This window comes from Dama dama, chromosome 20, assembly GCF_033118175.1.
Source record: "Dama dama isolate Ldn47 chromosome 20, ASM3311817v1, whole genome shotgun sequence".
NCBI lineage: Eukaryota > Metazoa > Chordata > Mammalia > Artiodactyla > Cervidae > Dama > Dama dama.
This window is the reverse complement of record NC_083700.1, coordinates 91,026,578-91,039,811: the sequence shown is the minus strand read 5'-3', so window position 1 is coordinate 91,039,811 and position 13,234 is coordinate 91,026,578. Positions and strand designations below refer to the sequence as shown.

Below are 13,234 nucleotides of genomic sequence, written 5' to 3'. Positions count from 1 at the left end.
GCGGGCGTGGCGCTCCAACAGGTGACTCCAAGGGTGGAGTTCTCAGCGCGCAGGCGCCTTCGGGCAGGTAACGCGAAGTTATCCGGGCGGGTCTTTGGGCTGTTCCACATCTGGAGCAAATGCAGCAGCCTCGCAGTCTGTACTAGCCCATTTACAGGTTTCCCGCCAACCTTCCTCCCTCACTCCCCTTTCCGAGGTTGCCTGGGTGCACGCTCACCTATCTAGCTTCAAGTCCTCGTCCCGCCCCCATCGGCGCGGAGGGGAGGGTGGTGCGGACGCCGCCCTATAGGAGTGATTTCTCTGCCTTACCATCTCTTTCAGTGTCTTTTATAATTTGAGTCTCTAGGGAAAGGGGCTCACAGATTCCTCTTAATCTTGCAGCATCTAAAGTTACCTTTTCTAATCAGAAGGCGGGTTTAATCCTTAAGATATGAGAGGCAGTACTCATTGCATCTCTTTATAAAGTCACTTCAGTTTAACACCAAGTTCTTACTCTCCTACCCTGCAAGTGTAAGGGGGTAGTGTAAGGGGGGATCGGGGGAGAGAAGCCACCTCCTGGAACCTTGCGAATCGTTTCCTCCTGCCTGTCTCCTAAACTTCTGAATTATCTTCCAGTTTCCTTGGACAAAGAGCTTTTCCACCTCCTTTTTGGTGATTTCTCCGAGGAAGAGACTGTCTTTACTATTTTATATTTTTTAAAACTCAGCTTAAAAAAAAAAAAAAAAAACTCAGATTTTCTTCTTGGCTACCGTTTGGCATGCAGGATCTTAGTTCCTTGATCAGGGATCCATCCAATACCGCTGCAGTGGAAGTGGAGTCTTAAGCACTGAACCACCAGGGAATTCCCCATCTTTATTGTTTTAAAAGGGGAATTTCAGGGAATCCCCTGGCGGCTCAGAGGTTAAGACTCCGGGCTCTCACTGCAGAGGGCCCAGGTTTGGTGCGGCAACCAAGATCCCACAAGCCACAAGGGGGAGCCAAGAAAAGAAGTGTTAGAAGTAAATAAAGTGGAAATTTCACTCATTTCTTTTCATTAAATTTGAATGATACATTCAAATGTTAAGACATTCAAAAATGTACAATATGTAACATTCGCTAGAATGCAAGCTACTTAAAGGCAGAAGTTTTTGTGCTTTAAGTTATCTAGGGCAGTGCATGGTACATAGTAGGCACTCAACGGTTTCTATTTCTTGTGTGAGTTAAATACATGGGCACTTACATCAAGTTTGAGAAATATAGTTGAAGCCATCTGTCCCCTCTCATGTTGCAACCCTTTCCCAAAGAGATATCCACTCTCCTGATTTTGGTATTCTTGAGCATTACTATTGCTAGTAGACACACTGTACTATGTATGTGCACATCCTTAAGCAGCCGGTAGTATTTTTTTGCTAGCTTTAACATTGTATCATTATCACTGTCTGCACATATTTTTCTTTAACTCCTTTTTATACTCAACCTTGGTTTTAAGCTTCATCCATTGATCTTACTTTTCATTTCTGTATGGTATCTCATAGTATGAAAATAATTCACTTTTCCAATGGCTTGCCATTACAGTGCTATGGATGTTCTTATACATTCCTTGTGTATATGTATGTGTTTCTCTACGGTGTATTTCTAGCAGTGGAATTGCTGGCTAATAGGATTTTATAGACTAAAAATTACCAAATCATCTCCAATGCAGTTGTCTTAGTTTACACTTACATCAATGAGGCATTTGGGTTCTAATTGTTCTCTATTACCATGGAAAGGTTTTTTAATAGATATGAAAGTGTTTTGACTTGCAGGCGTCTTTTACTATGTTTCTAATTTGTTGGCCATTCATATTTCTTACTCTGTGGATGCCTTATTTACCCATTTTCCCTTTTTCTTATTGTAACATACTTTATTCTGATACCCTTAGTCCATTGCATGCAGTTTTAATAATATGCATGTGTATTAGTTGCAGATGTTATATTTCACTCAGTGCCTTATCATGATTCTCCTAAGAACAAGGACATTCTTCTACACAACCACAATAATTTGTCACACTCATAAAACTTAGATATTTACATAATCCTATTACCTAATATGAATATAGTCCATAATAATGCTTATAACTGTATTAATGTCTTAAATCCATGACCCAATCAAAGTCCTCACATCTATTTAGCTATTTAGCTCTTTTTATTAGGTAAATTTTGATTTACCTGATAATTTTTTTTATTGGTAGGTTCACAGCAAACATTTCTGGCAGGACTATGACATGGATGACGTGTTTTCCTCAGCCCCTGACATCAGGTTTTTAGATGTCAGTTTGTTCAGTTGTTGGTTTATCAGAATTAACTTGTAAAGTTACACAAAAAACCCTATCAAGATTTTAATCAGAATTTATTTATATTTAGAGATTAATTATATCTCTTTATTATTAATAGATTTATTCCTAGGTTCCTTAAGTTTTTGTGCCATCTAAGTGATTTTTAAAGATTTTTTTATGATAGATGGTACCTTTTTAAAAATTCCATTTTCTACTATTTGTTGCTAGGGATTATTTATTACTGATATTATTTCCAACAGTTCTTTTTTATACACTAAGCATGTTACACCCACATTGTTCAAAAGTTAAAAGAAACATAATGACATAGAGTGAAAGACTTCCTCTAGCCCTGAAGGTAGCCATCTCAGAGGCAACCAATATAACTAATTCTTTACTCTCTTGGAACTATTTTTTTTTTATAAACAGTATTTATTTATTTGGCTGTGATGGATCTTACATGTAGGATCTAGTTTCTCGACCAGGGATCAAATCCAGGCCCACAGAGTCCTAGCCACTGGACCACCACGGAAGTCCCCTGGAACTATTTTATATAGATACAGTAATTGCATTTATATACATACAGTAATTGTATTTATATACATGATATGTTACCATTAAATAAATGGCAGGGCTACTAACAGAAATAAAAGCCAGAGAGAGGGCCTACTGTAGGAAGGACGGTGTGTGGTTTTATAATTTGATATTTATAATGACTGTAAAACTTCCCAAACACCCCGGAAAAAGTAAATGATTTAATGGAAAATCCCAAAATACATGACAGCTATTTCCATACTTTGCTACAATGATTCCATGTGCTTAGAAAAAGGAAATAGGGCTCCTTAAAAACAGATCACAGTCCTTCCTTGTGAAGCCCTTCACTCCTCTTTCAGAGCATACAGCACATCATCCTGGCTGACGTTGAGCCGCACCCGAAGGAGCACGTCATTCCTGCTAGGCTCCACGAGGAGGAGACGGCAGGCACCCAGGCGAGAGCACACCGCCATCGTCTCCGACATGGTGGGGTACGGGAGGCCCTCCATCCTGCACAGAGCCACGTGTTGAACGTATACCTGAAACAAAAAGCAAACCTGAGGTCAGCTAGTCAGAAAGGTAGTCCTGGGTCTGTATCCAAACATTATTTCTTCTTTTGGGAAACTGAGACACTTCTTCCCCAGGATACTCAGGACCCCAGAAGGGAACCAAGGGGTGTCCCACTGGGATGAAAAGACAGGGACAGAATGTAGTATTGGCCTCAGGATCAGAAAATAGCAGGTCTGAACCCTGGTTCTACCAATTACCTAAATAAGCAAACTGGGCCAGTTATTTCACTTTTTAAGCTTCAGTTTTATCTATTAAATATAAGATATTCCTCACGAGTTAATAGATATGAAATGCCTAGTAACTGTCACAGCTGTACAAACAGTCCTCATCTCCAGGGGCTGATGGGTCCAATTGAGATTGTCATAATTCAAGTCAAATTTTGCTATACGGGCATTTTTCCTTGGCAGAAACAGTGAGCAGGGTGCCAAGGTATGACCCTTGGAAAAATCAAAAGTGCAGAGAGAATACAAGACACTCTGTGCAGAAGAGCTATCTCAGGCTTTAGAAAACCAGTAACAGGCAAAACATGATTAGCAACTAAATATTTAAAAATAGAACTTGGGACTTCCCTGGTGGTCCAGGGAAGAGTCCACCTGCCAATGCAGGGGACATGGGTTCGATCCCTGGTTCAGAAAGATTCCCCATGCCTCAGGGCAGCTAAGCCCACGCAGCACAACTACTGAGCCTGCAAACCCACAGCCTGTGCTCTGCCACAGAAGCTACCACAGTGAGGAGCCCGAGCACCGCAGCAAAGAGGAGCCCCTGCTCGCCACAGAGAAAACCCAAGAGTAGCAACCAAGACCCAGAGCAGCCAAACATAAATAAATTAAGAAAAGCTGGAAGGAAATGTTTTCCTGACTTCTCTATTTATCTAAAACATACTCATACAAACAGACATACAAACTGCTGGGTATTTACTCAAACATCTTTGATAATTCATCTTCAAAGGCAGCTCAGTACCTATGCACACAGTTGTAAACAAACCTCGCCTCCGCCAGTGCCTAGCAACCAACTTGGAACTGGTGCAGACCAGGGGAATCAGACCGTTTAATTAAAACAGAGCATAGCGAAGGCCTGAGGCAGGTGTCGATGCGATGTGATTTCTACCCAGTGCTCTGAATGTCAAAGTGAAGAAATTCAAGGAAGCACAGGTAAATGGCAGGAGTAACTATGACTCTCTTAAGATAGCCAAAATGCCTTGTCATCTAATTAGTGACTCGCATGAATGGATCAAAGAGATTCCCACTGTCTCTACCTACTATCCCTCGAAACCACAGCCAAAGGAATGGGCTTGGCAGAATCAGTGGGGAAAGAAGACCCTACTGAAGTTGACTCTAGTGTGGCAAGGTAAGAGACATGAGAGGTGTAGAATAAGTGGGAGGCCCCCAGCTCACTAAGGCATGAGCCCTAACGATTCCTTTACTTGATATAATTGAAATTATGCTCAGAGCGTTTGGGCTGGTCTTTGTGATTTGTTTTTAAACAAGGGTCATTCTGAGAGCCATGCCTCCCAATATACCATAAGCTGTATCGGGGCAGTAACTTTTGTTCATCTGTGAATCTCCCACTCGCATAAAAGTATCTGGCACATACTAAAGCTTCAATCTCATATGCAGAAATCATTTGCTGTAAGTCTCTTCTCATGCAATACAATATGGTTTTATTTTCAATATACCAGCTCAATAAAAATGAGCTGGTTTGATATTCCCACATATTCCCACCAGACCAAAATCTAGGATTTTTGAAAAACAGATCAATCACCTGTTGAAATGTTGCTTCCTCCAGTCCTGATCGACGGAACTCTGCAAGGATGGCTCTCAGAAAGCTCTGTTCCAGAACGGAGGAATTTCTTAAAGAAAATGAGGAAATGTGAATTCTCCAAAGTGGCTGCACAGTAAGTCCCCTACATGTGAACCTTCAAAGATACGAATGTGCATCTGGTTCCAGCAAGGAACCAGAACCTGTGCCGTCAACCTCAGGGTGAGTGAAGTGGCAGCTTGCCCTCTGTCTCCTATTGCTGATGATCCTTCAGCTCTACCATCTCCCACCTCCTCTCCCCGTTCTAGTCAGTAACTCTTCTTGCCTGTTCACTGGTCGCCAGCTCCTGTAAGCCAGGTGTTGAACTGTACTATATACTTCTGTAAGATGAAAAAATGTTTTCCTTATTTTGTGGTGTTGTTTTTTATGTATTATTTATGTGAAAATATAAGCCTATTACAGTACAGTACTATATAACCAATTATGCTAGTTGTACCTAGGATAACTTTGTTGGACTTATGAATGCACTCTCAGAACAGAACTCATTTGTATGTAGGGGACTCCCTGTATCACCAACCTGGAGAAAAGTCAAATAAAGATATTCTGTGTCTTTAGAGAAGAGACAGGAAAACACTTGGAACTGTTTCCTCCTATGTTCCTATATTATTTGGCAAGGATTCCCCTCCCCCCGCCAAAGTCTCAAAATGATATGAAAAATACCACTTTGGAAGTGCGGGAACACAGCAAGTTTATCTGGACATGTACCAGCACTCCCATTACATGGTTGAATACGTCATTCAAAGTTAGAGAATAGCTACTTCAATCTTATTTCCACAGCACTTTGCTTCATAAACACCTATAGTGTAACTCAATATATCATACTAGGATTACATTTCTGTCTCTCTGACTAGACTATGTCCCTTAAGAGAAAGAACAACATTGTCAGTAAATGTAGGTTGAATGAGTAAAAGCTTTGAAAGGAAAACATGCTTCTATGGCCCTCTTCAGTGGTCCTCTGAGGGAGGTTGGGAGTCAGGAGGCAGAAGGGTCTTACTTGATGGCAGTGATATATGATGATGAAAACATCTCATCTATGGCTTCTAGTAAATGGGCTGTAGTGACCAGGCCAGGGGAGTCGGGCTTCTGGCAGGAGAACTCACAGATCTCTGTGGCACGCCTACAAATGTCCAGGCAGCGTCGTGCATCTCCAGAGAGAGCTGCTACCTACAAGAGGCAATATTTTATTCCTTGAGGTCCCCTTGTCACCTCAACCCATGAGAAAAACCAACTGATTCTGTGTTCAGCTAAAAAGGAAAGGTAGGGGGACTTTCCTGGTGGTCCAGTGGTTAAGACTTCGCCTTCCGACGCATGGGGTGAGCGTTCGATCCCTGGTCAGGGAGTTAAGATCCCACATACCTCTTGGGCATGGAACAGAAGCAACATTGCAACAAATTCAATAAAGACGAATGGACTAAAGCCTGAAATTAAGTACTTAGCCCTTTCCGGGGACCTGGTGGGAGCACAGATATACTGTAAATTATTATACTGTGTCTGGAACTCTTCCCCTGGTCCACACCTTTGTCTTGGCTTTACAGATAATTCCAGAATGGAAAAGGCAGAAATTCTCAGCTGTATTTAATAATAGAGAAATGAAGAAATCTACAAGAAGAGACCCTTGGCCCAAGATTATTATTGAACCATCTGGAAAAACAAGGGTCTGTTCCTTGCATAAAGAGAAAAAGCCAAAAGACTGAAGTGGAGCCTATTTTGCCACAGCCTGAGGCTCATAGCACGTGGTGAATTTTGGAAACCACCTGGCCAATGGCTAAATGAACCAGAATCAAGAGGGAAGGAAGCCATGAAACTGGAGGACCCAGAGGAATCCGTGATTAGATGAGTCAGACCAATCCCCCACGCCAACGGCTGTACTTTTGTGCCTGCCCTTCCCTGTGCACTGGGGCTGAGGGCCTCCTGGGCTCCGTTCACGGGGAGGCCTGTACTCTCTCCCGAGGTGACATAGGTGGGCACTTGCATTTTAAATTGCACTGAGGGAACTCTTGGACTCAGCACTGTCTGCAGGGACCTCTGTTTCTGCATTCCCAGTGCTTGCCAGCAACGCCGTCATTTGCCTAACGACCACTGCAGGCGATGACATCCTGTCCGATGGTATCCCAAAAGAACTATTTTCTTCCAAAATTTATATAACATCAGGTTTAAAAAAGCAAACTGTAGGGATTTCTCTGGTGGTCCAGTGGCTAAAGCTCTGTGCTCCCAATGCAGGGAGCCCGGGAGTCCATCTCTGGTTGGGGAACTAGATCCCACATGCCACAACTAAGTGTTCACATGTTGCAACTGAAGATCCTGTGTGCTACAACTAAGAGGCAGCACAACCAAATAAACAGATAAATATTGAAACAAATCAAAAATAAAGTGATAACATTAAAAAATAGAAAAGCAAATTATATAGGTATATACACATACACCAAACTAGGACATTAAAGAGAGTTATTTCTGGGAAGTGGGATTATAGGAGTTTTTATGTTTTCTATTTGTTTTCAGAATTCAACTATAAGACATTCAAATACTTTTGGGTCACTTTTTCAGTGACCCAAGACAGAAATATGAACAGCAGTGTATATTATTCCCTCCTCCTAATCCCCCATATTCAGCTGGTGAGGATGTCCTGGGTGGGTGGGTGGTGGGGGGGGGCGGTTTCCTATCTTTCCTCCTTTCCTCATGTGAAGCAGCTCCATACAGTGGATAATAGCAGGGACTCAAGGGGCTGCTGCAGAGGTCTAGAATCAAGAGTGGGCAGGGGACCCTGGGAAGCAAGAAAATACCGAAAGCAGCTCCCCTCCAAGGGCCTGAGTCTTGGTGACCATAAGCACTCTTTCTGACTGCTGCTGGTGTGAGGGAGTAAAAAAAAAAAGCTGGGGACACCAAACATGGAATCTAAGAAGACACTGCATAAACCTGGGGTCTGAACACCACCACACCCCCAGTATGAGGATGAATGAGAGACTCTTCATGCAGAAGGGATGGTAAGAAAAATGGCCTGTGTGACTTTGGTGTTGGGAGGGGGTGTAAGGGGAAAAAAAATCCTCTGAGTCTTTGCAACCACAACCCCTCATGTGGATCTGCAGTTCATATTCATGTTGTGTCTCCTAAAAACCCTCAGTGAAAATGGTCACCGTTGGCAGTGCCCCTCAGTAACTGACAGAAGCGCAAAACGAACTAAATGAATTCAAGTTCAACGCAGGCCTCAATCAACTTCCAGATAAAGCTCTAAGGAGCAAAACACAAAAAACAAGTAAACAAGGCCATATAGACGTGGCCTTTTTTATAGAAGCGATAGAAGTAAACTCACAAAGACGTCAGATATCATAACTACAAGATAAACAATATAGGTATGTTTGTTTTTATGTTAAGAAACAAAAGAGAGGTTTGAAATTACAGGCAAGAGTTTTGGGTAAAAACAGCAGCCAAATGTGAAGCCTTCCGAAACATTATTTAAAGACCAAGAACCCTAAATAAGCAAGCAACTGGAGAGCAGTAAACAATATAATTCTGCAAGTTAGAAAGAGGTGGCAGGGTAGTAGTGGTTGACTTAGCTGACTGTAGAAAGCCCAGTCCTAAATCAGTAGTGAGGAATCCAAGAACAAACCTAAAGCTACACTAAAAATCTTCAAAACACTCAAATTGTTAGTGGTACTGGAACTGGGGGTAAAGAGGGAACTTTGTCTAAAACGAGGAGGACTGGTTGAAAGTTAAGAAACTGATGCCCTAGATTAGGAATCAGCACACTATGGCCTGCCACGTTTTTGAAAATAAAGTTTTACTGGAATACAGCTTTGCACATTTGTTTACGTGGCTGCTTTCACAATTTAAGGGCAGGACTGAATAGTGGTAACAGACCATTATGGCCCACAAAACCAGAGGGGTGGGATGGGGAGGGAGGTGGGAGGGGGGTTCAGGATGGGGAACACATGTACACCCATGGCGGATTCAAGTCAATGTATGGCAAAACCAATACAATGTTGTAAAGTAAAATAAACAAACAATTAAAAAAAAAAAACCAAAGAAGTTTGTTGACCCTTGCCTAGGCCTCCCCCCCATTTCATGCTGGTGGGTGAACATTCGAGCAATATTCTGTGAGAAAATGTTGTGCCTTGGTGATTTGTGCTGTTTCCATAAAACGCTCTGCCCTGGAGATTATCCCACTTACACCATAGCAGGAGACCAGAAATTTATTCTCAAGCAAAGATAAACAAAGTTGATCAACCTGGAACACTAGCAATTGTTGCAAAGAAGGGGATGTCCCTTACTAAATATAGACAGTTACTATTTGCATACTGAATTTGAAGACCTCCACCCTCCCTGACTCCAGTTCACCTCCCCTGGTCAAAGGAAGAAAACAACCTCAAATAAGTAGGATGGTGCATAAAAGGCCCACTCAGAGGGGAAAGAACTTTTAGAAACTGTATGACTGCGGCGGTAGAACTGATGCTTTTGAACTGTGGTGCTGGAGAAGACTCTTGAGAGTCCCCTGGCTGGAGTGCAAGGAGATCAAACCAGTCCATCCTAAAGGAAATCAGTCCTGAATATTCACTGGAAGGACTGATGCTGAAGCTCCAATACTGTGGCCACCTGATGCGAAGAACTGACTCATTGGAAAAGACCCTGATGCTGGGAAAGATTGAAGGCAGGAGGAGAAGGGGATCACAGAGGATGAGATGGTTGGATGCTATCACCGATGCAATGGACATGAGTTTGAGCAAGCTCTGGGAATTAGTGATGGACAGGGAAGCCTACCGTGCTGCAGTCCATGGGTTCGCAAAGAGTAGGACACGACTGAGCAACTGAACTGAACTGAGGGGTGGAGAAACTCTACCCAAAAGAGTGGGTAGAGAGTAACTTTGAGGCTGTCTCTCCTGGAAAGCATAGCTTGGAGATAAACACCATATCTGGCTCTCTGCTGACCCTAATACTTAACAGAGTGCCTAGCTCTGAGCACATGTTATAGACATGTGTTGCTACTATAGCCATTCAGAATTTACATTGTTTCTGGCAAAAAACTAGAAACAAGTTTACAATTCTTTTAAGTGCTGAAATACTGTGGCTGTGTGGTTTCTCTTGTTCAGCCCCAGGTAGACATTTAACCTGCTTTGTTCCTCAGCCGCCTCAGAGAAGTCTTAGTGGAATCTCAGTTGGCATTCTCCCAGTGGGCCTCAAGTGGGAGAATGCCACACGTCATACCCACCACAGAGCATGCACCCTGCTAGGCACATTACAGACACGCTCTCATTTAATTCCCACAATGACCCTATGACATAGCTATTTTTCAGAAGAAAACTGGAGCCCAGAGGTTTTAAAGTAACTTTTCTATAACTTGCCACACACCTATTAGAGTCAGAATTCAAACCAGATTTGTCTACCCCATTGACTATGTTGCCCTTCTAATTATACAAAGCACTCTGAATTAATTAATCTTCATTTATATATATATATATATATATATAAGCCCATCATACTCAGAGCCTTTTAATAATTAATCATACAATAAGCTTAAGGAATTTTTCAGAATTTTGTTTCTATTTTCTGAATTTGTTTTTACAGGACTTCCTAATTTTTTCTTCACCTCCAGAGCACCCAGCCTAGGGCCTAACATGGGCAGGTGGTCAGCAAACACTGTCAGTGTGGCTAGGGGCTCCCCAAAGGCGACTTACCTTCCTGGCTACCAGCTGGATGGTATCATCCTCAAAAGCCTTTACATGTCTGAGTCGGGACATTAGGATCTGCTGCAGCTGGCTGTGAGTATAGGGCTGGAAGGACATCCTGGTCAGACCCTGGGGAGTCAAGACGACAGAGGAACAAGTACATGGATTTCCCACTCGGACAGTCGGAAAGCCACTTGCAAATCCCCCAAACCAAGTCTCAGATAACAATTTACACATTTCATCCCAGGACTACCACTGCTTCCAGCTCCTTTTGTTACTGACAATGGCCCGTGGGACCCTGTAGGGCAGTAGTTCTCAACGATTTTTTCATTTAGCTTAAAAGAAACTTTTATTCTACCGGAATCATTTACTAGTAGATCTGAGCAGAGGTGCTCTCATTAGAGCTGGAGGGAGGATCTTCGGCTCTACAACATCAGCTGAGCTTCTGGTTTCACTTCTACTGAACCACAAGGTCCACAAGGCCAGAGACCGGGTCCGCCCTGTTCACTGCCATACTTCGTGCGTCTAACACTGCCTGCCAAGGGGTAAGCACTTAAATATTTTTTTTAAATAATTAAACCTTTAGTGCTCTGTGCAGTTTGAGTGCAGAGGTAGTAGAACCCCAAGAAGATACGTTTGCAGAAAACCATGCAATGGTGACATATTTAATTCTAATGTAGAAATTATCAGAATTTCAGAAATCACATTTCTTACTTTTCCCCATCTATTTTAGATCCTATGTATTCATTTTTGCAGAACTCCTTGGCCCAGCTCTGGGACTATAAGAACAGCTTGAGAATGGCCCTACCAGTCGGCTGGACACCCGGTTCATCATGATGCGCTCTGGCAGGTCCATGGTGTTAGCAATGGTCAGGACCACAAGGCGGGCCTCCTTGTGAGTGGGCCAGTCAAAGAGATTGTACATCACGTCTTGTTTCTGGGTCCACAAAAGGTCAAGCTGCCAGGAACGGAGAGAGACACAGGGTCAACCACAGAGAAAGAGCCGGGACCCCAGAGAGAAGCCGGTTACTGCTGCTTTCACAGCACGTGCCCTCAGGTCACACCACCTGAGCAGCAAGGATGTCAGGACACATGCCCCTCCCCACCAGAGAATGTGCCCAAGTGAAGGAGAAGGGAGCCAGGACTTCCCTCCTGCCTTGTATCTGCTCCCGAGCCCCAGTCAAGAGCCACTCCGGTGCTCCCGTGGGTGCCTTCTCACCTCATCCACAAGCAGCACGGTGGTTTCCTGAGAGGACCCTTGAGCGCAGAATCGCTTAGCCAGCAGTTTTGCTGCGTGGTTGGCTGTTGCCCTTTTACCTGTCAGCTTCTGCAGTGAGGGGGAAAAGAATGGGTGTGGTACACTATAAGGATTTGACTCCCCTTTTAAGAGTTTAAAGTTAAATCTGCCTATAGAGGAAGCTATTTAGCCTGAGGACTTCAGTATCCTACCCTCTGTCTTCCACCGGGAGGAGAAGAGATGGCCACAAGAGACATAAATTGTGTCTGAAATGCACACGAGCCACAGGGCAATCCCAGAAGCCCCTCCAGAATCATCACTGCATGACTGGACATTACTTCTTCCAGGACAGCAGCTAGTGAGTCAAAGAGTGAGACTCAAATTCCAGCCTACCCTTTTCCAATTTACTGCCACGCCTGCTGTATACAAATGGTTTTCACCCTCCTGGTTAAGTACTAGCTCCCAGACTTCAAGGTCCTTGAGGGCATGAATTCTGCCTTCTTTGCCCTTTCTACTGCTACACATACGGGAAGTTGAAAACATGTTATATGCACAAAACTAAGTAAACCTTTCCCTTTTCATGTGCCACCCAGAAACTGTATTTTTCAAAAAGCCCAAATTGGAATTCCCTGGCAATCCAGTGGCTGAGACTCTGCACTTTCACTGCTGAGGGCCTGGGCTGAATCCCTGGTTGGGGAACTAGGATCCTGCAAGCTGCTTGACCGAAAAAAAAAAAACCCACCCCAAACCAAAACAAAATAAACAAGAAGGCCCAACCAGCTCTGCTCACCTGTAAGATCTGCACGTAGACTTGGTGGGGTTCTGTCAGCTTCATGCCATTGACCTCAATGTATTGAAAGGGAGGAACGTCACTGTCTTGGGCTGCCTGCTGCAGGCAGCGCATCACCTCGTGCACAGTGGCAGTCTTCCCTGTCCCAGGGACCCCGGAGATGTACATGCACCTGGGGCAAGAGGAGAAGACCCCGGGTTAGGTCTGTGTAGCTGCGTCACACTATCATCAGTTATGAGTATGAGAATGTATGCTGAAGGAAGGACAGAGACCCATGAAATGTGGAGGTGGGAGGAGTAAGGGTCATTTTTGGAAGCTGACCAGAGCAGGACCTGTTT

The 13,234-nt window shown here is 43.6% G+C and overlaps 1 protein-coding gene and 1 long non-coding RNA gene across 2 annotated transcripts in view; one reads left to right on the top strand and one right to left on the bottom strand.

Moving 5' to 3' along the window:
• The first annotated feature begins 27 nt into the window (after window positions 1-27).
• Window positions 28-10,583, top strand: LOC133041356 (uncharacterized). The gene is made up of 4 exons (XR_009689220.1): window positions 28-67; window positions 4,608-4,741; window positions 5,180-5,288; window positions 6,748-10,583. It is a non-coding gene; the product is annotated as an uncharacterized LOC133041356 (long non-coding RNA).
• ORC1 (origin recognition complex subunit 1) overlaps window positions 3,026-13,234 on the bottom strand; it is a 33,753-nt gene continuing 23,544 nt past the window's right edge. The window contains exons 12-18 of the mRNA XM_061121895.1: window positions 12,897-13,068; window positions 12,089-12,196; window positions 11,678-11,827; window positions 10,879-10,998; window positions 6,207-6,376; window positions 5,156-5,243; window positions 3,026-3,363 (exon numbers count right to left, since the gene is read on the bottom strand). Of these exons, the coding sequence (XP_060977878.1) occupies window positions 3,169-3,363; window positions 5,156-5,243; window positions 6,207-6,376; window positions 10,879-10,998; window positions 11,678-11,827; window positions 12,089-12,196; window positions 12,897-13,068 (1,003 nt within the window). The 3' untranslated portion in view covers window positions 3,026-3,168. The remainder of the gene's footprint in view (window positions 3,364-5,155; window positions 5,244-6,206; window positions 6,377-10,878; window positions 10,999-11,677; window positions 11,828-12,088; window positions 12,197-12,896; window positions 13,069-13,234) is intronic.